This window comes from Populus nigra, chromosome 8, assembly GCF_951802175.1.
Source record: "Populus nigra chromosome 8, ddPopNigr1.1, whole genome shotgun sequence".
Taxonomy (NCBI): Eukaryota; Viridiplantae; Streptophyta; class Magnoliopsida; order Malpighiales; family Salicaceae; genus Populus; species Populus nigra.
The window spans coordinates 20326648-20352948 of record NC_084859.1 but is presented as its reverse complement, the minus strand read 5'-3'; the positions used below and the strand labels follow the sequence as shown (position 1 = coordinate 20352948).

Genomic DNA, 26301 nt, shown 5'->3' with positions numbered 1-26301 from the left:
AAGCGCCGACCAGTGGCCCATCCTTCTAACCCAGAACATACCCATTTACATTAACAGAGCATAGAAAAGCCGAACTTTAGCCTGGCCCAACTGTTCTCATTTCATATATCTCCAGGCCCAGGGTCCAGGGTCTTGATTCCAGAATCCATGACCCATCAATCACCGTAGTTCTTCTCTTCCCATGAAGCAATAACCTCTTGTTGGATCGCCGACCCGATTGAATCAACCGGTTACTCAACAAACAAAGTCGGATTCTCTTTTTAATTCAACCACAAATCAACGGCAAAGACCAAATCTTTTCTTAAATTTGAACAAAATCAATCAAAACTTAATAAAGTCTTTACCTTTTTTGAGTGAACAGAGTAAAGTTTCAATCTTTTCTTATCATTAGTTGTTTTCGTTGTGGCTGAATTTTGCTTTTGTAGATAGATATTTATTGTTGTTTTAATGTTTTCTGAAATGGGTTTTTTGTGTTTCTTGTGTTGTAATAGATGGAAGGTAGTTTTGCTAAGGAGCTTTATTCAGAAAGTTTGCAACTTTCAAATGCTGAATTGGGTTCTATGCCCATTGCGAATGGTAAGTAGAGTCATTTTTATGGGTTTTGATCTACTTATTTATTCTTGATTTTGGTTAATTTATCTTGCTTTGTTGGCTTTATATGCTCTTCTGTTTAGCTGACTCAATAAGTTTGTGCTTGCTTGATATAAATATATAGCCTTATTGTTATCTTCTGCTTGGAAAATGGTGATCTTGGTTGAATTTACTAAGTTTTGGCACTAGCTGGGAATGAGTAATGAAAGAAAAGGTTTCATGTAGATACTCTTTTTTCCTGTATTTGTGTGTATATGTGTACAATTTGTGCATGTGATGAAAGAAGAACAAATGTAGATGACTTTCAATTGCATCCTGTTCTGTAAGTGCTCCAACTTTTGGTTCGTTTTCCAATGTTTTCGTAATTGCTCCAGTTTTTGGTTCACTTTCTCGCATGTCTGAAACTTCTAGTTTCTGCAAATGAATAATGGCATTTTTATTTGGTGGTACTTAAATACATCCAGTTTCTTGTGTGAGCACTGCTTAGCTTTTTGAGGCTGGTGGGTTGAATCTAGTTATTCTTCGAGTCTTTTAGAGCAACATGCGTTACTTAGTTTTGGATTGTTGTGAAGGTGACTTGCAGGATGATGGTGGGTCATTGTGGGATGATTCTGTTGAGGAGTTGGATAGAGAATCTGATTTAGACCGGGAGTGGCAGAGGAGACATGATCAATTTCACACGGTAATTTGATGATTCTGTTTGTTTCTCATGATTCTGTTTTCCCTGCTTATATACTGATTTCCAAACCTTTAATGGTCTCATTCTTGATGACTTCAGATTGGATATCGTGATGGTCTCATAGCAGGGAAAGAAGATTCTGCACAAGAGGGATTTAATGTTGGTTTTAAGCAATCAGTGCTTGTAGGATACAACTGGGGTCTTGTTAGAGGTGTTACCAGGTAAACAATAAGAAAATGGAAGGAGAATTATAGTATAGTGATGTCCAGCTTTCAAGAGATCTCGAATGCTTTAACATTTTTTTTTGTTTAATTCTTTTCCTTTTTCTTATTTGTGTGAAGTGCGGTTGCCTGCCTGCCAGATGACTTGAAGGAGAAGCTGATTGAAACGCAGGAAAAAAGAAACAAATTTCAGGGTTTGTATGAATCAGTGCATTCTATTTCTACAGTGGATGCTCTTAAGTTCTTTCATGATGACATATTGAGAAAGAAAGCAATGGAGCAAAGGGAGCTTGAGAAGGCAAGTTCTGATGTAGCCAGAATGAACAAGGATGATAGCTCATGCTGCAGTAATCTTGAAAATTATGTTGGAGAGCTTCAATCACTTCTTCTTGACTTGCCTACAATCAAGTCACATTTATCAGTAAAGCAACTCCTGTAAAGAACTGAATAATGTATTGGACATATTGTCTTTTTATTGAAGGATAACATTGTTAATGTTGTTTTCTCACAACTGTATCACCAATTTTGATTAGATCCATATATATCACAATTTTGTTTACCGTTAGTAATTCAATGCATATGAATTATCTGCTTATATTTTTTTCAGAATTTTACCACATTCTCTTTTAAATTTACTTTTATATATGGTGGTGCAGAAATAAAAGTAACTATAACATGTCCATCACATGGTTACAAAGACATTTGTATCAATTTCCAGAAACTTTTAAGAAAATTTACAAAAGCGAGAGAAAATATAAGCAAAGTATCTTATCCTTCAAGATAAATAATTATCCTGGGGGCCAAAAAAGAAAAAGAAAAAGAAAAGGCAGAGCAACTACTTCTTCAAGATGTAATCCGTCTGATATTGACAGGAATCTGCAAGTAAATTGGTCTGTCTTTGGAAGTCTATTAAACATGGACATTGGATGTCTGTTGACTTGAATTGTGTAGTTGCAATAGCATGAGGCCTGCTGGAGTGAAGCTTCCGGTTGTGGTTATAATCGCTTCTAGCATGCATATCTTACAGGGCCTGTGAAAATCAAAGTAGTTGATGATGATTATTGGAATAATTGTCTCTATTGCTTTTTAATAATTTGGCCGTGACAGAATATTCATGTCATTATTTTTTCTTGAAATCGGTTTAGTTTCTTCATCATCTTAGCCTGACATCATCACTTGTTCTGGTTAGAAAATGCATGAAGTTTTCCATGTGATGAATCCATAACCTCTTAAGGATTGGATAGTAGCTAAGTTCTTTTCTTTGCTGGGAAATGTGACTGGGGATGAAAATCATCAGATGAACATGAGCATAATTACAATAGTAGTTACTGCACAATAGTAGACAGATTAACCACAAATAATTAACAACATTTAGAGATAAAATAGTGCCTCTTACAATAACATAGGATATATAGTAATCATCTGGTAGTCAGAACTCAGAGTCAGATTTCACACTGTTATTATATTTATATTATTGAGCTAGCCACTCTTCACTTGCACTGCGCCCGCTGAGGTTAGGAGAAACTACCAAATGCAGCATCTGCTCTTCAATCTGAACTCTGAAATTCTTTAGATCAACAGACTAAGATGTTTCTCTACTGAGCTTGTTGTTTCTCCTAAAGCTTGGGCCATGGTTAGCGATAACAGTACTTTCTAATTCACCAACTTATTATAGCAGCTCCCACTTCTGCATGACCTGCACAACAAAATACGAAAGGACTACATGACCTGGTCACATTTCAACTGATTTTTTTTCCTCTTTGATCTACAATGGCATTTCAATTTTCACTACTGCAGCTAAATAGAAAGAAATAACATCTAGAAAGTAATGTCTTGTTTACCTTGGTGACTGCCATCAGCTACAAGCTTGAATGGGTCTTGTGTGAGAAAATGTTGCTGATGTATGCCTGATATGAGTTTCATATTTCGGTGTTGGCAAGACTTTTTCAAAAGCTTCAACAAGTAGTGCCACCTTCCTCTTCCTAGCTGGAGCGAGTTTGGTGACAGCCTGTCGTAGTGCATAATCAAGCATCCATTCCTCAGAATTTTTCCTGTCATCCATCATTTGATGCCTGAGATCGACCTTTTCTGCCTCTGGATCAGGAACAACGGGAAGGAAATTTGGTTCTCTTGGGTTGAATTCTCTCTCTTCCTCCAAGTCCTTGATGGGTTTCTTTTCTCCGACTGTCCACTTCCTGGTGTTGCAGGTATATTGAAGTTCTTGATTGGGATTTCCTCTTGTGTATACGAATGGGCGCTTTGATCCTGTGCTCGTTGCTCCATTATTGGCAGAGAGGAAGGTTTCTGCTGTATCTGACTCGTTACAAACTTCCACTTCCGTCTTCTCAACTTCTCTTGTATCATCTCCAGCTGAGTTGATTTCATGCGTTCTTGAATTACTCGGAGACTCAAAATCCATGGCAGTTAGGATTTCGATCTTTTTAGCTTCATCTTTATCTTCCTCAAATAAGTTCTCGTTCTCAAGAACATGGTTTGTCTCATCCTGCTCATCCAATTGGTGGTCAAGAGGCTCAGTTGGAGTGGTGGCATCAACAAGATCTTGACTTGAACTATCCTCTTCACTAGTTGTCATGTGGTTTCCATCGGCATGTAGTTCAGCATCATCTTGATCAGCTTCAGAAAAATCCTGTGGTGAATCAGAAACATGGATTTCAAATTGCAATTCAGCATTGGAAACTTGCTCTCGATCTTCTGTTGCATCTCCAGCTTCACCATCAGGGAATCCAGCAGTGGCAAATTCTTGATTATTTTCTGCAACTTCGATGAGCTGATCGATTTCGTCCCCTTTGTTTTTTCCAATCACATCTCTCTTTTCAGAAATATGAGGTCTTATAGCTGCATTTTCAGCTTGAAGAGATTTATCCTCCTGGTGACCTTTTAAAGCTTCAGCTGAAATGTCTGCCGTGCGACCATTTTCACCATCTCCAAGAGATTTATCTGTCTCATTATTCTCCTGAATGTTCTCTCTGGCTCCTATTGGTTCCACAATTGATTCCCTTATTGGAGCTGAAGTGGTCACAGCATCTCTCAGATCTCTCCCAGCTTCTTCATCTTTCTCCTCTGTTTTTGGTGCCTCAAATGCATCTTCAGCTGCAGAAGGTTGATCATAAGCCAAGTTCCCTGCCACTTGGATAGATTGGAGAATCTGCCAATAGTGGGGTATGATATCTGATTCAGAATCGCTGTCGCTGCATTGCATATCAATAGAGGCGGTTTCCTCTGAAAAAAATTCTTGCAGTACCTCATCAGCTAGAATTTCCTCTGTACAGTTGCTGACTACATCATCAGACGTTATGATCTCAGAATCCTCACTCCAATCAAGTTTCTCGATTTCTGGTGTGAACCCTACTTTGGTCCAAAATTTATCATGTTTGTTCAAATCATCATCTTCTGCACCAATCTCTGAAGTAGAAGGTTGGTCCTCCTCCCACTCCATGCCAGTTTCTTCAGAGATGTTATCATCTTCCTCCATACTCGCTTGGCATTCCCCTTCAATGTCACTCCTGTTATCACAGCTTCCCATGATTGCTTCTCCTTCAGAGAAGGTCAATGCGCAGTCTGTATCCCCGTGCTTTTCTTCTTCTCTGACGAAACCCACTGCAACATTGATCTCTGCTGCATTGGTATCACTAAAGTTTTCCTCAAAATCAATCTCTGATTCTTGTGATTCATCTGACGAGCTCTCAGAAACGTGATTGTTGTTGTCTTGTTCAACTGCGGCTTCATGGCCAGCGTAAAAGCAGGACTCATTCATCTGTCCTTCAGGTTCTCCTAAAAAGGCATCTGCTGTCTTGCCTTCATTCTCTGTCCTCTTTTCGGTTTCGTAGGCCCCATATTCTGTATTGTTAGCGTAGATTTCAATAAAGAAATCCTTTCCAACTTCTTGTATCACAGGTTTGTCTTCAGAAAAATCCAACAGTCCACCATGAATTTCTTCTGTTCCATCGCCAGGTGGCCTGGCTCTGCGTGGGGATAAATCCTCCAATTTCATACTATTCTGGACCTTCAACGAACGCCTCCTTGCCTTCAAGAAGCACCTCAGCGGAGTTACAGGTTTGTGTTGATGACCGTTAAGAGAGCAGTGGGTGTATGGGCAGACCTTCATGACTGAAGTTCCCTCTGCTTCAGTACCCCCAGGATTAAGCATGAGGTTCGCAGGAAACTTTGAATCCTTCTGGGTTGAAGAACAGGTAGCTTTTTGTGTACTCACATCAGCACAAAGAGCTACTCTAGAACATTTCTTCGCAGTACCTCTCGTTGGCTTAAAACTTGGAGTCCTCACCAGCTTCAAACTAGATGTCTTTGATAAAGTTCTTGCTGGTTTGCTACCAGAAGCAGGACTAAATCTCGAATTCCCAGAGTTTCTGTAATGCAGGTTCTTACCATTTGAACCTGTTTGAGTATTCAAGGGACTCACCTGGGAACGCTCCTTTCTTGCGTCTGAACTACTGGTTGACTTCATATAATTCGGTGAACCATCAGTTGTTTTGATCATAAACTGCTTCTGTGGTGCTGCTGCAGTTGTCGTACCATTGAGAGGAGGCGGCTCTCCTGGCTGTGATATGGCTTTCCTCAAAGGTGATGATGATTTCAAGCTCTCAATATCTGAAATCTTGATTGATCTTGACCTTTTCATTTTCTTCTTCATATCAGGTCCTCTATTCTTGCCATCCTGATGCTGACAAGAACTTGGTTTCAGGTTCCCCAACCGCTTCTCGGATTTAACATGATCAGCTTGAATACCAAGCTTGTTGGGCACCTTTCTTTGCACCATCTTCAAAGAAAAGCCAGCACCATGAATTCTAGATGGGAATTTAATGTCACTTTTCTTAGAGATGGGGAGATCTAGTCTAGGAAGGAAACTAGCTTTCTTGTGGGTTTTTTTGGAGATTGTACTACAACAGGAAGAAGTGAGCCTTCTTGACAACCAAAAAACTAAAGATTCTTCCTGTTAAGTTTCGTTTGGTTTTCAGTGGGCTGGCCTTTTGTTTTACCTCAAAGGTCATTTGGCAGAACAAATTTGAAGGCTGAGATGAGAGTCTGATGCTGACCTTCACTCAGAGGTATTTTCTATTGCCATGTGTCATGGAAATACTGCATATGGCACTGACTTGTTTATTAGGATTGGTGATTAGATGCCCTAACCCACTATCTTTTCTCTCATGGCATAACTACCCCCTTCATTATCTTCAAAATACACGAATGCCATGAACATATAGCAGTGCATGCCCTTGTCCCCTGCTGCCTAGCTACAACACTCATCAATGGCCCTTAACGGAGTCTTCTCCACAAGTTTTTCTCTGAATTCTCCTCAGATGGTATTTGAAGAAAATTCATGAGACCCCATTTTTTGGGACAGGGAGAGAGATTTGAGGAGGGAGGGGGGGGGGGTTAAGGGGGTAGCATTGGGATTCTCTGCACAGATATACTGTAGAGAATTTTTCCTGTTTTATATCAGTCACCTGTTGACTGGGAAGCCATCAATATCAGGATTGAGCGGTACAAAAGACAAGCAATGGTCGGCAAAATGGGGATGCTTGGTGGGGTCTGCTCTTGCCCTAAAGGTCCATTTACAAACGCTCCTTTCCTCTATCTCCATTGAAAAAAGCATGATGCCATTAAGATAAATAAAAAAATGAGACCCAGAAGCAATTGTTAATCTTTGCTTGTAAGGCACCGGCCCGTGCCTATTTTAGTTGAAAGTTGTTCAGAAAGAAGAGATCAAATTGAACATGTTTCTCTTTATTTCTGTTAACAATTGTTCTGAAAAATGAGATCAAATTGAACATGTTTTGGTTCTAAAAAGATATAAATTCACTCTAAAATTATTTTAAAAATATTTATTTTTGTTTTCGTCTTCCTAATCAAATATATTTGTATCCCTTTTATATACATGTCCTTTCTATCATGAAATACTCTTCTTTGTATTTTTTTAATGGTTAAATGTGATTAAAACATTGTAACAAATTTCTTGAATTTGTGTCCCACTGGGAAATTCAAATTTCAATATGTCTGCTTCATAGGGTGAATTTCATACAAAAATTAATATATAAGGCTTCATGTCTTTCAAGATGTGCCTATATATGGACAAGTTCAGCTGACCCTTTGGAAAAAAATGGCCAAGTTTGAAAATTTGCAGGTGAGTTTAAAAATGAGTTGGACTTCGGCTTAGGATTTAGATCAGATCAAATCAAGAAGACAATTTTGCATGGGGCATATCCGTGTGCTTGATGTAAGTTCGATGGTTATCCAAATCCCCCTATTCATGAGACGAAGCGAAGCTTGACAGTCATAAAGTGGTCATGACATTGTATCTCTTAGCTTGACTAGTAGGTGCTAACTAACTTAGTAAGAGTAATTTGTCATTCCAAATTCCCTGCAAATTATGATGATCAAAATGAGAAAATATTTAAAATTAAAGGGATCAGATTACTTTTGATGTGTAATAAAGGGTCCAAAATACTTTTTGAGGCTTAATTTGGTAGGTAAGCGGACTTGCTTCTCGAATTATTGTTATTATTATACAGATTTTTAAATAAATTATAAAAAAATTAATTCATTTGATTAGACTTGAACAATGTATTTAAGCTTTGTTTGATAGCGCGGCCATCATGTATTTATCGGCACTACAAACCAAGAAATTAATCTCATTACATGAAAACTCATGGTAAAACTATATCACAATAACTTCCATACAAGAAATTTGTCCCCCCCCTGCTCTCTATCATTGAATCAAATTGCATCATTCGCCAGTAAAACTAGATTAGGAAAATCTCAGGAACCCTAAATTGCTATGTCAAACATTTGATTAGCCAAGGTAAAGTCGCACCGTTTGTCCTTGAAACCCTAGTTACTTTTCCTAAATGTGAACCACCTTACAAGTTATTGCCTTTACTTTTGCACGTTTTGTAGACTCCCACCGACACTGATTACCCTTTTTATTGCCTCTCTTTTGGTATAGCTAGGTCACAGCTCTTGAGACTTCTAATGCAATGGCTGCTAGCAGTGCCGTTTCGTTTCAGACATTGTTAACCAAAAATCTCTTACCAATGTTCATATATTTTATGTATTAATGGGCTCATGAATCCATAATTCCATTGTAACTTATAAAATGGTATGCTGTGGACTTGTCAACATTGATAATTTGATGGTTATGATTCACTTATCAAGCTCTGGATTAAGGCTAGAGATCTTCTGGGGTACGTGTGCCTTAAGTGACTTGAAAAATAAGTGTCCACCATCTTAAAAAAGAAATTAAGATACTCTATAATAATTAAACTTGCTTGGAAAGAAAGAAAAATATAATCAAGGTATTATATATATAGATCTGAGTTTTGACTCAAAAAATTGCTTTAATTATTGGGTTAATTGGACTTCTTATTTTATTTATAAAAAAACAACTAAGTTTTAGTTTTTTCTTTTAACAATTTATTGGTTTTGACTAGTAATTTGAGTCAACTAAATCATGAATCAATTCTCTCTAAATCACATAGATTTTGTTGAGTTAATATTAAAACCGATTAAAATTTTAATTCAATCCAGGCCAGTTTTTAATTCATGAATTTGCCGTGTCAATTTATTGTATCAGACTTACTTTTATAATAAAGATTATATATATATTAATTAATAATCTTGATCAACATGGGTCCTCAAGACTCCCCCCTACAATTGACAATCTTTATCGCTGGTTCTGATCACTAGTCTGGACAAGTTTCAATCCTGGATTCTCTGATGATGGAGCGTGGTCTAGACACCAGAGGACCTCTATACAGAGAGCTGTTCCATGCCTTGTTTCTAGTCACAAAGAACCTTTTCAAGGCTAAAGAGAGTAAGCAGTCCAAAAATACAGGAGATGTACATGGGCTTGGCTCTTGCTTTTGCAGGTCTAGCTAGGGCAAGCAAGTTATCCTGGCATGCACCATGTGAGCTTGCAAAAAACTAAAAGACAGACCTTAGTTTTATGCATGTCACATTCTGTACTTAGCCTGATTCTGCTACACATCCTTGTATAAGTGCCAAAATTCCCCGTGAAATATCCCATGTTATCTTGTTCCCCATATTCATTCAATTAATTTCTTCTTTTTTCTGTCTTTTCAAATAATGTTAGTTTTATTATTATCCTCTCATCTCGATGGTTCTCTTTAATGCATGCCAACTGCGTAAATTTTGGCTTATAGCCAATTTTTGGCTCTACACGAAGAAAAATCAGAAAATGAAATCAAATTGGATGTTACTCATGAAATCCCATTTATAGGATTGTACTACTAGAAATAGCATAACCCTTATATATATATATAAAATTAAATTTATTTGTTCCAGAATTAGGCAGAAATATAGTTCCAATAGCGCAACCCTTTAATGTTTTTTGTATTTGCAAGGGCTGCATTATTTCTAATAGATCACCACTTTAATTATTATTATTTTATTGTATTTTAAAGTGCTGCGCTATTAAATAAGGCAACCTTTTAAATTTAATATAGGTTGTGCTATAAAAAAAAATCCATTCATAAGATATTGTTACTCTTTCTTGGTTCTTCCAAAAAGGAGCAACTTTCAAGCTCATGTTACTGTTGCTTAATTACTTGCAGCATAAATACCAAAGAACAAACAAAAACAACATTTGTCCATTTCAGCTTCTTAATTTTCTTACAGGGGGTGTTTGGTTTGAAGTATGGTAGTTGTTACCTTTTAAAATGTTTTTTATATTTTTTTTATAGCCAAAGTATTTACTGGTTTTCCAGAAAAATATATCAGTGTAGCAGAAACAATTAGAGAGTTTAAATTAATCATTTTCGGAGAATTAGATAGTCTTCCTGAGCAGGCTTTTTATATTTGGTAGGTCAAAAATATATTAAAAAAATATTTTTTAAAAAAAATTATTTTCAACATCAATAAATCAAAACAATTCAAAAACATAAAAAATATTAATTTTAAGTAGAAGATTTTTTAAATTTAACTCAATGTAACGCCATACCAAACAAAGGTTTAAAAGAGAATGCTTTATTCCTTAGATTGGATTGAAAGTTGATTTCCTAATCAACTGGATTAATATATAATCCTGGTTTCTAAAGCTTAATTGCTTCCTCTTTTTTCTTTCCTTTTCAGCTTTAACTTCTGCTTGCTAGGCTAGCTATTCTCTTTTTAGCCATTTTCTTAATAATATTCTCAACTGTTATCTTCTTCTTCTTTTTATAATCCTGCTTTGGCAATGAGGAAACTAATCAATGATTAGTGAGGTACATAGCTTAGCTGATAGCAACTTTAAGAAAACAAAGAAAAAGGAAAAAGAAGAGTGAGATTACCTTTCAAAGATACAGTAACATCTTTAGGTTAGAGTCTGCTTTTTGTTTGATGCATAAGCATGTGGTTGCTTTATCCCTGAAAAGAGAGGTCACAGGTAGCTTCCTAAATGCAAATATATATAAAGCAAAGAAAGTAGCAGAAATATGGCTGAGAAGTTGGCGAGGGCCGCCGAATTTGGTGATGTTTATTACAAGGCTATATATGCTGTGGAAACCTGACGGCTACATTACTAGCAATAATTTACCATGAGAAACTTTTAGGGCCAAGCAACCATTGCTTAATAAGTCGAGGGATTAGAAGATCAGTTGAGACCCTGATTTAAGTTTTGATTTAAAAGAATTATATACTGTTGAGTTAGTGTAAAATATAAGATAATGGCCTGTAGCTGCTCCGGTGACTGCAGAAATGAACATATTTTAAGGCTGCGAATCAGAACAACAAAAAGAGATATGGTCCGAGATAATATAGAGAGTAAAATGGACACACACATATACGGTGAGCAATCACAAGTGATTGAAGCCTGAAGGTATTGCTCGAAGGCCCAAAATAGAACATTATTAAGGAAAGTATAACTGATTCATGTAGCCAAACTCTACTAGTTAGCGGCTGAAACTTTGATGACTCACAAGCAAGCGCAGGGCAATACCAACACCCTGTACAACTCTTGAGTTTTAGATTAAGAAGAATGGCTACTTATATGATCAATCATACAAGCTCTCAGAAAATGTCAGGCAAACTGGTTTCGGCACTGGACCGGATGAACTAGCTAGCAGCGCTAGCTCGGCCCCATGATATCAAGGACTTGCATGCTCAACATGTTATGTTACTCGTAGGAAGAGAGCAGAAGGTTAAAGTCCTACATAATCAAGGAGAAGAGGAGTGACTGATGAGGAAATTAGTTAGGATTCTATGGACAGTGCTATTGTGATTTTCGTCTTTTAATCTTGTGTTTGATGATGATAATCACTCATTCTCTCATCTACCATGTCTAAATCATGCTTTCTCTCTAGAATTTTGTGGCGTTAAACTTGGCTTTTCGCTATTCTCTTTTCTTAACTAATTTTCCAGCAGCTTTTTCATTATAGATATAGCTAGGAAGAAGCAAAGTTTTTAAAGCTGGTCTGGTTGTTAACCCGGCTCAAGGTTCAAATTTGAATTTCTTGTTCCATATCAATTTTTCCACTAAGTTCTCGGAAACCTTTTTTTATTTCAAAATATATTTATTTTGCTTTTTATCTTTTATTTTATTTACAGACTTATTTTAATTTTACAGTAACGTTATTTATTGATTTTTATCGGGGTTTACGCTAATACCCTTCTCATATAGTTCTTTCTTAACTTTCACTCCTCATTTCCATTATAATTTCTCGGAATTATTTTTTCATTCTAAAAAACATCTTTATTTTAAATTCTTCAAATTCTTTTATCCATCAAAACTCATTATCAATTTCATCAACATTATGAATTTTAAACAAAAAATCATAATTCTCATTTCAACTTTAAAAACACATTTATTTATCTATGGAGGTCATCCTCTTCACTACATATCACATTTATTTATTTTTCTTTTCGTCCTGAGTTTTTATTACAAGTCAAGATCTTATTATTTTTAGTCCTATGTTAACGCGGGGTAAATTCTTCACTATTTCACCAACACTGAAAAATTTTAATTGGGGTCTCATGACATGAAAGCTTTATCTCCTTTTCCATTTTTAATGTCAAAAATCAATAATTAAAAATTAAAAATCTCATCCCAACTACTTACTTCTATTTTTATTTTATTTTTTTATTATTTAATTAACACGATAAGATTTTCTACCGGATTTTATAAATATTGTGAAATTTTCTGATTGAGGGTTTACATCCAATATCTAAATTGAATCAAGTTTCAAGTTGAATTGGAAAATAATTGATTTTATGAATTCTAGTTGACTTGACTATGTTTTTTATGATACGATTAACCTGGTTAAATTTTATTTAAATTTGATTGGGTCAACATCAATGATTTTTGATAATTTGGAAAAAAAGTTTGGCGTTATGATTTCTAACTTTATATGTTAATTATACATTTTATTCTTTTTTTTTATTGGTGTTTATCTTAATTCATGTTTTCCTCTTCTAGATTTCATAATACAAATGAAAAGGCGTCCACGAAAGGTAAGTGTAAAATTAAAAGAAATGATGGATTTTGCGGATAAACGTGTCTTATCCTCACCACCATTACTTTTCTATATAAATTCAGCACCGTGAAGTGGCTCATATATACACAAAATACTTGCAAGCATGGCATCTTCCAGCCTGAGCGCTTCCTTCCCTCTCCTTGTCATTCTAGCAATATCTTACCCTGTTCTTGCATGGGGGTCCAAGCCAATACCCTTCAATGATAATAAATCAATTTTTTGCTTCAAGTTCAGGGTTCATATAATCAATGGCTTTAGCAGCAATAAGAACCCACTGAGCCTTCATTGCTGGTCTCAGGATAATGACCTTGGAAACCATACACTCTATATCGGAGGAGACTTCAACTTCAAGTTCGGTCTAGCAAGCTTTGGCAAAACTATATTTCATTGTGATTTCAAATGGGCCGAAAAGCATCGATTTGCGAATGTTTTCACTGATGGCATGGAATCAAGCACATGTTGTGATACTAATTCCTGCTACTGGAAGACAGAAGACGATGGAATCTATTTCAGCAATGATAACAAGAATTATATAAAGAGACTCGACTGGTTGAAATAAGATAATAATGTTGCTGTGAGTCCAAATAAATTGCTTGCTAGAAAACACAACTTTTTGTAGTTTTCTTTAAATAAATGAATAATTCTTTGTTACTCTTGCTATATATATTTTCGTGTTTTGTTAATATTGATGCCATATATAATCTGCTGTCTTTTTTTCCCCTTTTGTTAAATAATTTTGTTGCTTCATTTGTCTTTTTTTTTAATTAAAGTGGATGTCTGAACCAGCTTCTGTGCACCTCAACTAATTTTACGGGCTATGAAGTTAACGATCATGTAAGCCTATAGTGACTATTATATTAGCAACCACAGAACTTAAATCTGAAACTATAGGAAAAACAAATTACGTACTCTCAAACTCTTATTACTAGATTACATCCTAGATAGTTGTGTGCTTTTACTACTAGCAGTGCGTGCGTGTAAAATTGCTCTCATTTCTACGGATTTTCAAAACATTGTTCAATTATAAACGCTCAATAGAAAATTAGAGTGATTTGGTTAGAACTTGAGAGTAATGTATAGCGAACCTCCGATAACAAGACACATTCATGCATGGTGCAAGAAAATTATTCAGGATTTTGTTTTTGTTTTTGTTTTATCAGGATGATTGGCGATTTTTATATTTTATCTCTTGTATTCCTTATATTTTCTCACGGCTATCTCTATTATAAGTAGCTTAAAGTCACTACAATCCAGTATGAGAACTAATGCGCGCGCAAGGCGACCTTTCTCTTTGCAGAGTCAAAATCATTTCCTCTTTATATAAATTAATAAAAGTAGTAACCATATATTGAAATAATATTTAAAGTAAAAGAATATAAATATAAACTTGATGAAACTGAGATTTTTTTATTATTATCAAAGATCAATTCTTCATCTTAAAAATTTTATTGTTTCTTAATTTGAAGCAAAAAAATTTCTTTAATAAACCTCTGCAAGATTCCAATAATTTTTTTATTTAAATGCACTACTAAAAAAAATTTAATAATTCAAAGTAATAATACTCAATACCTCTCTACAAAAATTAAATCTTAATTTATTTTAAGGTCTGATTTTTTAATTTCCGTAAGATAAGGATAGTTATTTTTTGAAATTGAGTTTTCAAGCTCATCTCAGTAACAATTCCCATTTCTATATATATATATATAAACTTTTCCTTTTCTTTTTGTACTTATTTTTCAGTTTTTATTGACTCCGAAAAAAGGGAAAGTTTTCCTAGGATTTTGTTTTTGTCTCCTTTGCACTATTTTTATTGGTAAATTGTTCATATAATTAAATTACATGTGTGATATCGTGATGATTGATATCGTGATGATTGTTCATTTCCAGATATGTGTATTTATCTTTTAAATATAGATAAATAAAAAATTCTTATCTTTTTTAGTGGAAAAAAAAAATGAGAATTGCCACCTAATATTTTGGTCATTAAAAATTCTAGCTGGTCTCAGAGATCAGGTATAAGGGTTGATTGCGTAAAAAAAATATTAGTATCCCAAATATATTTTACTTAAGGTAAACTATATTGTTTAATTATTTGATAAAAATCTAAGATTTTATTTGTATTTTTAATTATTGATTCATCTATTATTTAAAAAAAGTTCTTCTAGTAAAGGGCTTTTTACAGGATAGTGTACAAGTCGACCAAATCAGTAATTTATCCCAAGTTTTTTTTTCATGCGAACAATTTTTTTTTATTTTTCAATTTTTTCTTTAATCCAAATAATCAAGCCTCCGGTTGTTCAACGGCGGTATGAATTTTACAGCTATAAAACAAACAAATCCTATAAACAAAAAAGAAAGCATGCACAAGCGCAGCCCAAGTATTATATTCGAACCCTAGACCCCAAAATGGCCCATAATAAGAACTACCCAATAGTAAAACCCGATTACCCATCTCTCCCTTGATGAAATCTCACCGCCACTAATCCACCAGGGTTTATCTCTCTCTCTCTCTCTCTCTCTCTCTCTCTCTCTCTATACTCTCAAAATCCCTAATGTCACCTTTGAATTGAAAACAAAAAAACCTAAATTTCGCGCTCGTCTCAGTAACTTAAGAAATGACGAAAGTATACGGCACCGGCGCTTACGATTTCAAGCGCCACCACGTGGCCGAGTACCCACTCGACCTCTCTGCAACCCGAACCGAGACCAAATCAGCCGATTCCAAACCTGGTTCAACAACTCTCCCCAGCTCAATCACTCTCTCCGAGATCCAACGCGACAGATTGACCAAGATTGCCTCCGCAAACTGGCTCAAAACGACCACTTCTGCTGTCGCGGATGGCGGAGACATGTTGGCGGAAGAGGAGGAGAGGAGGGGGTTTGATGCGGAACTGGTGAAGAAGATATATGAGACGGAGTTGAAGGTGAAAGAAGGGAGAAAGACTGTGCCTTTGCAGAGAGTGATGATTTTGGAAGTTAGTCAGTATTTGGAGAATTATTTATGGCCCAATTTTGATCCTGAAACGGCAACGTTTGAGCATGTTATGTCTATGATTCTTATGATTAATGAGAAGGTTAGTGATTTATTTAAGGTTTTTTGCTTGTGTGTGTTGCGCTGCATGTGAATTAGTAATGAAGTTTAGGGTTTTTTTGGGGGCTAGCTGTGGAAACTGAAAATGAGAAAGGAATAATGGGTTTTTTTTTTATTTTTTTCTGTTTGTTTAAATATATGAGAAATTTGAAACGGGGAGATAATTCTTAAGTTCATTTGAAGTGTTATATTTGGATAATTTAACTTTCTTGAGATGGAATTTTTGAGAGTGGAAGCTTGATGAATTGAAAATTTGAGTCAGCTGAAGTCAAGAAGATGTACTAGGTTTTGTCAAGTGAGGACTTGGGTTCATAGTGAAACCCTGCATTTTATTTATTTATTTTTGTATCTTTCATTTGCTACTGTTGTGCTTGATGGTTGAAGAACGAAAGTTGGGGAAGATGTGATTAGAGGAAATTTTGGTTTTGGTGTATTCTTTTGTTATAGCAATCATGCCATATTTTTTTTTCTATTTTTTATTATTAAGTATGAATTTAATTGGATGAAAGAATTAATGTTTTCATGAATATTATCTTTGTAAATTGCAGTTTCGAGAAAATGTGGCAGCTTGGTCATGCTTTTATGATCGGAAGGATGTCTTCAAAAGATTTCTTGATAGAGTTCTTCACCTGAAGGAGGTTCGTGACCTTTTCTTTAAGTTTTTGACCATATAATTTGCCAGTGTTAAAACTTTGCTAGGAGGAACATAATAAAAATTAAATTCTAATAAACAGGTCTACTGTGTTACAATTTTTATTTCAAATTCTGTTGGTAATTATATTTGGTTTTTTTCTTCATTAATTTCCTATGAGATGTTTTGTAAAAGCAGGTGATGCTTCAGAACTACCATGTTAAATTGATTGATGATGTTTTAAATGCTGTTTCAGGGGAGAGAGTTGAGTATAGCAGAGAAGACAAATTACCTAGTTTTCATGATTAATGCCTTTCAGGTATGCTGCTTTCCTACAAGTTCTTTTTTTCCCTTTTCCTTTTATTTTGATAATTCCTCTGGTAGGTTTTTTTGTTGTGATGGAATTTGGCATACCATGCATCCCCATGTAGCATCATGTAATGGCTCATTTGCGTCGCAGTTGAGTACCAAAGTGCACTAGACATCATGTAGATCTTTTCTATTGAATGTCATTTTCCCTTTTGTTTTTGGAATGGCTCATTTGTTCTGTTGAGGAATAGTGGATCATGCTCTAATTTTAATTTTTCTTCTTGTGTCATTTAACAACTTCGCCTCATAGAGTTTGGAAGATGAAATGGTGAGTCAGACGGTCCTCAGAATAGCAAGTTTTGAGTCATGGCACAGTTTGTCATATGGCCGCTTTCAGGTGAGATTTTTGTGCTCTGTGTAATCCTATTTTGCTAACAGTCTTGCTTGTATGCTGTGTAGCCTACTAAGCCTATAATTTGTTTCTTTTGGTTGCAGATGGAGCTTTGTCTTAATAATAAATTGATTAAGAAATGGAGAAAGACAATAAGAAAAGAGGCTGAAGAGGCAACTAAACGAGGAGAAGTTTTCAACCCGTCAACCTCGCTTGAAGTGAGGTTTTTGAGGAATTTCACTGAAGAGTTTCTTGATGTAAAGTCTTACCTTAAAACACAATGCAGTCAGTATCTGTTTTTTCCCCTTAAACTTGTTTCAAAGCTAACCTATTATGTTTTTATCCCTCTCTTAGGTGCTTGATTTCAAAGTTTTTCCCCAGAAAAGCTCTGCAAACGAAGATGAAATTGATGATGCTGCAGTCTTGTATTGTGAGAGGTTTATGGAGTTTCTAATTGATCTGTTAAGTCAACTGCCAACAAGGAGGTATATTCATCTCTCTTCCTCTTTCTCTCTCTCTGTTTCATTTTCACTTAGCTTTGTTTTCTTCTTCAAGTTTTTTAATTATTACAGGCCGGTTCTTATATAGTTCATGTCTTGAATTTTTCTAATTCAAAACCAATCTTGCTTTACAAGTGCATCTTATGCTTTCAAGATGTTGATATTCTCCATACACCAGTTTATTTCATTCTATGTTTTTTATTTTCCCTTTTCTTTGTTTTCCACCATGTATAGGTATCTGAGGCCTCTTGTAGCTGATGTTGCTGTTGTTGCGAAATGTCATTTAAGTGCTCTCTACAGACATGAAAAAGGGAAACTCTTTGCTCAACTGGTTGACTTGCTGCAGTTCTATGAGCGGTTTGAGATTAATGATTATTATGGCACACAATTAACAGATGATGAAGTGGTTCGATCTCATTATGAGCGTTTCCAAGCCTTCCAGCTCCTTGCCTTTAAGAAAATTCCCAAGGTATTTCATATGTAACTGCTGAAATTCTAACTATTGTCTGTTGCAAAAGGATGCAGCTTTTTATAGTTGATCTTTCTTGTGACATTAATTATCTTTTGATTTCTATTCTTTGTATTAATTTTCTAAACAACCCACTTTGGTTGTAGCTGCGAGAACTTGCATTGTCTAACGTTGGTGCAATTCACAAGCGAGCTGATCTCTCCAAGAAATTGTCTGTGCTCTCTCCCGAAGAGTTGAAGGACTTGGTTTGCTGTAAGGTATGTGAAGGATGATATGTACTCCAACTAGGTTAATGTTCTCCATTTTATCTCAGCTGATTTTTCTACTCCATGCTAGTGTTATTTCATAATTGGTTATTGTCATCATGTTATGCTTCCATGTATGCTCATTTGTCATTTTTCATTACTTTGATTGGTCTTTACTATGGTATAGAGTTGTTTGCAACTTATAGTGGCAATGCGCCTATTAATGTTCAATCGAACTTATTTGTAACTGCCTAAAGTAAATTGCTGCTTGTTTAATTGGTAATTGGAACCCAAGTAGAACTTCATAGCTTTATTGTTTTCATGAAATCAAAGTCCTCAACTTTTGATAGCTAATATACTAAGAATATCATTGAGTGGAGTACATATGCAAGGAAAATGCTAAAAGTTCAATACATATGAAGCTGTAACGCCAAATCAGATAGAAAAAGGGGGTGCCACTGAGTTCTTCGATAATCATAATACTTTTTTTTTTCTTCTATAAATCGAATGTAAAAGCTGCAGAGGTAGACAATCAATCACAGGGAGAAGAACTCTTTGTCTATGTTATGTCTAACGAGAATGTTTTAACTCCAACCGACCATGCCTTTTTGTATATAAAAGACAGCCTGTCAAAAATCAGCTGTCAGTTTGCTGGCTTTTTTGTTGCCACATGTCTGTTCAAGTCTGAAGTGTAGATGTTGTAGTGCAAAAAATTCAGATCTTTTTGAATTTTAGTTTTTACATTGATCAATGTGCAAGTGTGCTGATACTGGAACAAGTAGACATCTACTCACTGACATTTTAACTTCTTTTATCAGCTCAAACTGGTCTCCGCGGAAGATCCCTGGTCTGAAAGAGTTGATTTTCTTATTGAAGTCATGGTCTCCTTCTTTGAGAGACAGCAGTCTCAAAAAGAAGCAATAAATGCTCTTCCACTTTATCCAAATGAACAGATTATGTGGGATGAGAGTGTTGTGCCTAGCATTAACTATTCAGGAGAAGGTTGTCTGGCACTTCCTAAACTTAATCTGCAGTTTTTAACACTTCATGATTACCTTTTAAGAAATTTTAATCTCTTCCGGCTTGAATCAACATATGAGATTCGTGAAGATATTCAGGAAGCCACACCACATCTCCTTCCATACATTAATAACGAGGGAGAAACTGCTTTTCGTGGTTGGTCAAGAATGGCTGTGCCAATAAAAGAATTTAAGATCACCGAGGTCAAACAGCCAAATATTGGTGAAGTCAAGCCATCATCTGTGACAGCAAAAATTACTTTTAGCATTTCGAGTTATAAAGCACAAATAAGATCTGAATGGAATGCTCTGAAGGAGCATGATGTTTTATTCTTACTTTCAGTTCGCCCGTCATTTGAGCCTCTAAGTGCCGAGGAAGCTGAGAAGGCCAGTGTTCCAGAGAGGCTTGGCCTCCAATATGTGCGGGGATGTGAAATTATTGAGATCCGTGATGAGGAGGGAACACTCATGAACGATTTCACAGGAAAAATTAAAAGGGAGGAGTGGAAACCACCAAAAGGTGAACTTAGAACTGTAACCGTTGCTTTAGATACAGCCCAGTACCACATGGATGTCACTGATATTGCAGAGAGAGGTGCTGAAGACATTTATGGGACATTTAATGTGCTGATGAGGAGGAAACCTAAGGAAAATAACTTCAAAGCAATCTTAGAATCTATAAGAGATCTTATGAATGAATATTGTATTGTTCCTGACTGGTTGCACAACATTTTTCTGGGCTATGGGGATCCTTCTGCAGCACAATGGACCAAAATGCCTGATCATCTTCAGAAAGTAGATTTCAAAGATACTTTCTTGGATGCAGACCATTTAAAGGAGAGTTTTCCAGATCACCAGGTTCGTATTGCTTATTCTTTGCTTCTATGATTGGACTTTGGTTTTTGTTTCCCCTTTTATTTGCATATATAGGCCCTTGCTAACATGCTGAGATAGGGGAAGTGATGCAGGACAGCTTAGGGGCTGTTCTGAATCTTGACTTTTAGCAGTTGTTTAGGGCTGTATTGTTGTGAATTTATGAAGGAATACAAGGAAGGATGTAGATAGGTTCTAGGAGTCACACCTATGGTTCTTAAGAGTCGCTCCTAAGAAGAGATTGAGTCATGCAATCAAAGCTTTGATGGAAATTATTTGATATCATTGCATTCTAAAATATTGATAGACTGCATGCTTATTTATAGAGTTTTAGTTGTCCAAATCCAACAAGGACATGGATTCCTGAACCTCCAACATAAGTATTCCTGTTTGGAATAGGAAAACCTGATGAAGCTAATTACTTTAGAACCGATAGAATACTAAATAGAAAATAACCTAGACTTAGACAATTTTTCAGATTTCCCATCTAAAATGAAAATCACAGAAATACCCTTGCCTATAAAAAGTCATCATTCTTGCTTCTTTTGCCGTCCGCATCAGGGAGTCATCTCCCTCCCTTCCAAACACTTTATTTAAGTTGTTTATCATCATAAGGTGCAAATGAGGTTTTGTAGCTTTCTTCCTTTTCTGTTCCTTTTATTTTGTTTTATTTGATCAGTCAGTATTCATACAATTGTTTTTAAATGTGTAAATATGATGCTCTATATAGGTACCAAACCTATAAGAAAATTGAAAAATCTATACCCAATAATGACAGGAAAAGTAGACTACATGAAGCCCTATGGAATATAAATGTAATTAGATTCCTAATAAAAGCTACTTTTGGCTACTCTTTAGCAAATATAGTACTGCAAAAAAATATTGAATATAATTTAAGACTATAATCAGACATTAATTCTTGTAGGCCTTCATTATCCATGAGTTTTAAGCATTTCTGTAGTCTACAGCGAAATTTTTGATTGTGGGATCATTCATGAGCTATATGGTTGCAATGGCAATGCCTTTTACAGGTGGAAATTTTATAAGTCACATAAATTTCTGTTGTTTAGAGACAATACAAACACATTTTAAGGAGGTTAATGCCTTAAAAAGATGGTGTGTGGTGAATGCTGATTTTCCCTAGTAGTTTGTTCATTCTAAAGAGAAACATAAATTTACAACGTACTCGTCTTTCTTTTCTGCAGGTTTGTTTTGTAAATCCAGATGGTTCGGCTAACTTGAATCCAAGACCTCCTTTTCGAATTAGGCTTCCAGAAAAATTGAAGGGCTACACTCATGCAATTCCAGGGAATGAGAAATCTACTATTGATTCCAAAAATGGTGTCAATATGGTGGATTCTGGTAGGGAAAAAGAAGAACTTATTGTTGAGGCGTACATTCCTCCTGATCCAGGACCTTATCCTCAAGATCAGCCAAACCAGAACTCAGTCAGATTTACATCGACACAGGTGAATGGCAACTCATTTACCTAGTCTCTGGGATCTTTTGGTATTTATTTAATGGGTGGAATCCTTTGTTAGTTTCTCTTCTCTTTGCTTTTTATTGTTCGTAAAAATGGGTGCGAATCCAAGTTTCAAACACATTACTTCTGCAATGAGAAACAGTTCAACTATTTGTGATTTACTGGATAATTGAACTTTTTGTTGCTTTTGACATCCATCATTTTCTCAAGCTTTTATGTGTCTACATTGGGGGTTTATAATCTAACAGATTCTTCTAAATGTTGGCATCATGGTCTCTTTTTTCACTTACAAGGTTGACAAGCATTGAAGTGGATAATGATGGATAAGAAACATGCTATTACTTTCTTTTTGAATGATTGCATTTGTTTTTCTTGTGCAGATTGGAGCGATCATGTCTGGTATCCAGCCAGGACTAACCATGGTTGTGGGGCCTCCTGGTACTGGAAAGACTGATACAGCCGTGCAAATCATGAATGTTCTATATCATAATTGTCCGTCCCAGAGAACATTAATAATCACCCATTCCAACCAGGCCTTGAATGACCTGTTTGAGAAGATAATGCAGGTATTAGGTTTGAAATATATTCATGTGGATATTGACATAAAGACTAGTAATTTAGATATTCGTTAAATGTGAATATGATCCCTTGAGTTTTGCGCTCTTGATATGGAGCATTCACTGGTGTTCTTGATATTAAAGCCTGTTCTGTATCTAGAAAAGCTTATTTCGTGTATATGTTGCTTTAATGCCTGGAACTTTTTCATCGTTTTCTTAGAGAGATGTGCCAGCACGGTATCTTCTTCGACTTGGTCAAGGTGAACAAGAACTAGCAACTGATCTTGACTTCAGTAGGCAAGGGCGTGTCAATGCAATGCTTGTTCGACGGTTGGAATTGCTTAGCGAAGTGGAGAGGCTTGCAAGATCTCTCCAACTTCCTGAGGATGTAGCTTATACTTGTGAAACTGCTGGATACTTTTGGTTACTGCATGTATATTCACGTTGGGAGCAATTCCTTGCTACTTGTGCGGATAACGAAGATAAACCAACACTTGTCCAGGACCGTTTTCCTTTTAAGGAGTTCTTCTCCAACACCCCTCAGCCAGTTTTTACTGGTCAATCATTTGAGAAAGACATGCGGGCAGCAAAAGGGTGCTTTCGTTATCTCAAGACTATGTTCCAAGAACTAGAAGAGTGTAGGGCTTTTGAATTGCTCAAATCAACAGCTGATCGAGCAAATTACCTAATGACAAAACAGGCAAAGATAGTGGCAATGACCTGCACACATGCAGCTCTGAAGAGAAAGGACTTCCTCCAGTTGGGTTTTAAGTATGACAACTTGCTGATGGAAGAAAGTGCCCAAATATTGGAGATTGAAACTTTCATACCAATGTTACTTCAGAGGCAGGAGGATGGTCATGCACGTCTTAAACGCTGCATACTGATTGGTGATCATCACCAGTTGCCTCCCGTTGTGAAAAACATGGCTTTTCAGAAGTATAGCCACATGGATCAGAGCTTATTCACTAGGTTTGTTCGGCTGGGTATTCCTTATATTGAGCTCAATGCCCAGGGTAGAGCCAGGCCAAGCATAGCTAAGCTTTACAATTGGAGATACAGAGATTTGGGAGACCTTCCTTATGTAAAGGAGGGGGCTATCTTTAAGAATGCAAATGCTGGGTTCTCCTATGATTACCAGTTAGTGGACGTGCCTGATTATCATGGGAGAGGCGAGACTGCTCCTTCTCCCTGGTTCTATCAAAATGAGGGAGAGGCTGAATACATTGTTAGTGTTTATATATACATGCGTTTGCTTGGATATCCTGCAAACAAGATCTCCATATTGACCACTTACAATGGGCAAAAACTTCTTATTCGTGATGTTATCAACAGAAGATGCGTCCCTTATGACTTTATAGGCCCACCCTGCAAGGTAAGATGCTTGATTGCTTCTCTTAAATTAACTAGGCATAATGACCATGAAAAATGAGTAATTTTTCTAAAGGTTGATTTTCACATATTTATATACTTCTGCTTAGAATGAGGTTCATCTAGTTGCTTGATGGCCAAATAAAAGTTATACATGTGAGTTGGTGCACATGGAATGACCAATTCCATCCAAGGGGCATCTTTTGTTGCACCAATGCCATCTTGTTACTCTTAACACCATTGTTGCAATTCAGGCAGCAGGCTTTCACACACACACACACACACACACGCAACGCACCATATGTACGTATGTATTTGTTCAATATCATTATAATCACCATCAATGCTCATGTACAGGTTGCCACTGTTGATAAGTTTCAAGGACAGCAAAATGATTTTATTTTGCTCTCTCTAGTGCGTTCTCGCTTTGTGGGTCACCTTCGTGATGTTAGAAGATTGGTTGTTGCCATGTCCCGTGCCCGACTTGGACTTTATGTATTTTGCCGCAGATCTCTGTTTGAACAATGTTATGAACTGCAGCCTACATTTCAACATTTGCTTCAGAGACCTGATCGCCTTGCGCTGAATTTTGGTGAAGTTTCGACATATACAGAGCGGCAAGTTGAAGACATTGGACATCCTTATTTTGTTAGCAGCGTTGAGGAGATGGGCCACATTGTAATGGATAAAATGAATCAATTGCATCAGGTATATAGCTCTTTGCTTCATATACCTTTCACGTCTTGTTTTATGGTTGATTCTTCAATTCATTAAGTTGAGGAACAGTCTTGAGAAGTTGGCTGTCTTAAAACCTAAACTTATACTGTGGCCACACACCCAAAACTAGCACAGCCCAGTAAGAAAATGGGAGAATGCCTTACTTAGTTCCTTTATGAAAATGATTTGTTAAAGATACCTTAATAAAATATGAAGGGCAACCTGCCTCATGTTAGGTGAAAGTTGTGCATATTGCAGAGTAAAGAATAAAGCATTTTAGGCTGATGAAGCTTACACACACCTGCAAACGCCAGTGCACACACACAAACACACACGGTGTGAATCAACTCTTGCCTAACAAGTTTAGTTTGTGATGGATCAACTTGACAAGACCTTTGGCTTTGTCTTGTTCAGATATTTTAAAGTTATCAGATTTTCACCTGGTCTGAACTTTAATAGCTTATTGTCAGAGGTATCAAACTGGCTTTTGGTTTTGAGCACTTTGGTTTGTACTTTTCATATCCGTTCATTTTCAATTCCTAAGAAAATCTCCTGCATTATTCTTAAAAGGGTGTGCTTGTTCTTGTTAATACCTCCAAGACATTGGCACTGTCACTCCCATCTGTTGGGTGATGGTGTGGTACATTCAAGTCGCACCAAGTACTGCACAAAGCAGTGACAGGCTTGCAATATTGTTTAAGTATGTTTTAAGTACTTCAAATGTAAACATTTGGGCTTATAATATGCCAAGTCACGTGCATAAAGTAGCTTGATCTTTATTTTGCAAGATGAAGAAACCTTTTCCAGCCTGTGATGCGGTGCATCCGCTTTGTTGTTGGCTGCCAATTAAAATCCACTTGCAAATTTTATCTTGCAAATTTTATCTTAGTCTGCTGTATAAAGTTCTAGTGGTTGAAGTCATGGTTACTCTTGATTCCAGGCACGTATGATGAGCTATCAGCATGAGCACTACATTGCGTATCCATCTGATGGACCTGCTCCTGCAAAGGGCGCAATAATCAATGATACACCAGATGAAAACGAGGCAGAGGAATCGAAACAGATTGATGATATTCCAAGTGGTGGGGACAACCAGGCAGAGGAATCAAAAGAGATGGATGCTATTCCAAGTGGTGAAGACGGGGATTTGCAACCTGATAACCAATTGAATGGGGAAAAGGTGAGCGAAGCTTGCCCAAATGATGAAGATGGCATGCCACCAAGTGGTGCAAACGGGGAAACAAGCATGGAGGAGTAGCCTTTACTTTCTCCACCGAATCGCACAAGTTGTAAGCATAACTTGCAGATAGAGACGAGTAACGCCAACTGGCAAGTAACTGTTTAGCTTTTCTGGCAGTATCTGTATCTGATAGGAAGAAGATGAAGGGCACTCTCCTTTGGAGTCGTTTATCTGTACTGTACAGTGCAAAAAAGAGAAATCTTGCTTGCAAAGGGATTTTGTTGTAATATTCATATCAACTAGCTAACCTAGTCACGGAAAACTCTTCTAAGAATTGAAATCACTGCCATTCATTTGAAGTCGTTTTGTGGAACATCGTTTTTTTTTTTCCCGCTCGTTCATTATGTTTCTTGTGCCCTGGAATTCAGGAATATCATCCCATCATACCCGGTGCTGGAAATTGATCATCC

At 36.4% G+C, this 26301-nt stretch overlaps 3 protein-coding genes across 4 annotated transcripts; 2 read left to right on the top strand and 1 right to left on the bottom strand.

Moving 5' to 3' along the window:
• Nucleotides 1–134: 134 nt before the first annotated feature.
• On the top strand, nt 135–2056 carry LOC133701645 (protein YAE1-like). 2 transcript variants are annotated; one of them, XM_062125641.1, is made up of 5 exons: nt 135–362; nt 492–576; nt 1164–1273; nt 1370–1491; nt 1612–2056. In XM_062125641.1, exons 2-5 carry the CDS (start codon nt 492–494, stop codon nt 1928–1930), a joined length of 636 nt encoding a protein of 211 aa, XP_061981625.1. In that variant the 5' UTR covers nt 135–362; the 3' UTR covers nt 1931–2056. The 2 variants fall into 2 exon arrangements, with proteins under 2 accessions (XP_061981625.1, XP_061981626.1); XM_062125642.1 differs by having other exon boundaries at nt 136–282.
• A 782-nt stretch (nt 2057–2838) lies between these two features.
• Nucleotides 2839–6799, bottom strand: LOC133701641 (calmodulin binding protein PICBP-like). Its single transcript, XM_062125637.1, has 2 exons — nt 3333–6799; nt 2839–3187 (listed from the first exon to the last, which is right to left on the bottom strand). The coding sequence occupies exon 1, from the start codon at nt 6284–6286 to the stop codon at nt 3347–3349; it is 2940 nt and encodes a 979-aa protein (XP_061981621.1). The 5' UTR covers nt 6287–6799; the 3' UTR covers nt 2839–3187; nt 3333–3346.
• An 8656-nt stretch (nt 6800–15455) lies between these two features.
• On the top strand, nt 15456–26204 carry LOC133701640 (uncharacterized). Its single transcript, XM_062125636.1, has 14 exons — nt 15456–16069; nt 16635–16724; nt 16974–17036; nt 17337–17423; nt 17522–17674; nt 17772–17902; nt 18152–18386; nt 18533–18643; nt 19450–20508; nt 21729–21992; nt 22387–22572; nt 22784–23938; nt 24292–24642; nt 25592–26204. The coding sequence occupies exons 1-14, from the start codon at nt 15611–15613 to the stop codon at nt 25907–25909; spliced, it is 4662 nt and encodes a 1553-aa protein (XP_061981620.1). The 5' UTR covers nt 15456–15610; the 3' UTR covers nt 25910–26204.
• Nucleotides 26205–26301: the final 97 nt, after the last annotated feature.

Coding starts and splice junctions, on each gene's coding strand:
- LOC133701640 (XM_062125636.1), top strand. CDS start 15,611: ATGACGAAAGTATACGGCACCGGCGCTTACGATTTCAAGCGCCACCAC. Junction 17,903..18,151: donor AGTCAACTGCCAACAAGGAG/GTATATTCATCT, acceptor CACCATGTATAG/GTATCTGAGGCCTCTTGTAG. Junction 22,573..22,783: donor TGTTTGAGAAGATAATGCAG/GTATTAGGTTTG, acceptor TCGTTTTCTTAG/AGAGATGTGCCAGCACGGTA.
- LOC133701645 (XM_062125641.1), top strand. CDS start 492: ATGGAAGGTAGTTTTGCTAAGGAGCTTTATTCAGAAAGTTTGCAACTT. Junction 577..1,163: donor TTCTATGCCCATTGCGAATG/GTAAGTAGAGTC, acceptor ATTGTTGTGAAG/GTGACTTGCAGGATGATGGT. Junction 1,492..1,611: donor CTTGTTAGAGGTGTTACCAG/GTAAACAATAAG, acceptor ATTTGTGTGAAG/TGCGGTTGCCTGCCTGCCAG.
- LOC133701641 (XM_062125637.1), bottom strand. CDS start 6,286: ATGGTGCAAAGAAAGGTGCCCAACAAGCTTGGTATTCAAGCTGATCAT.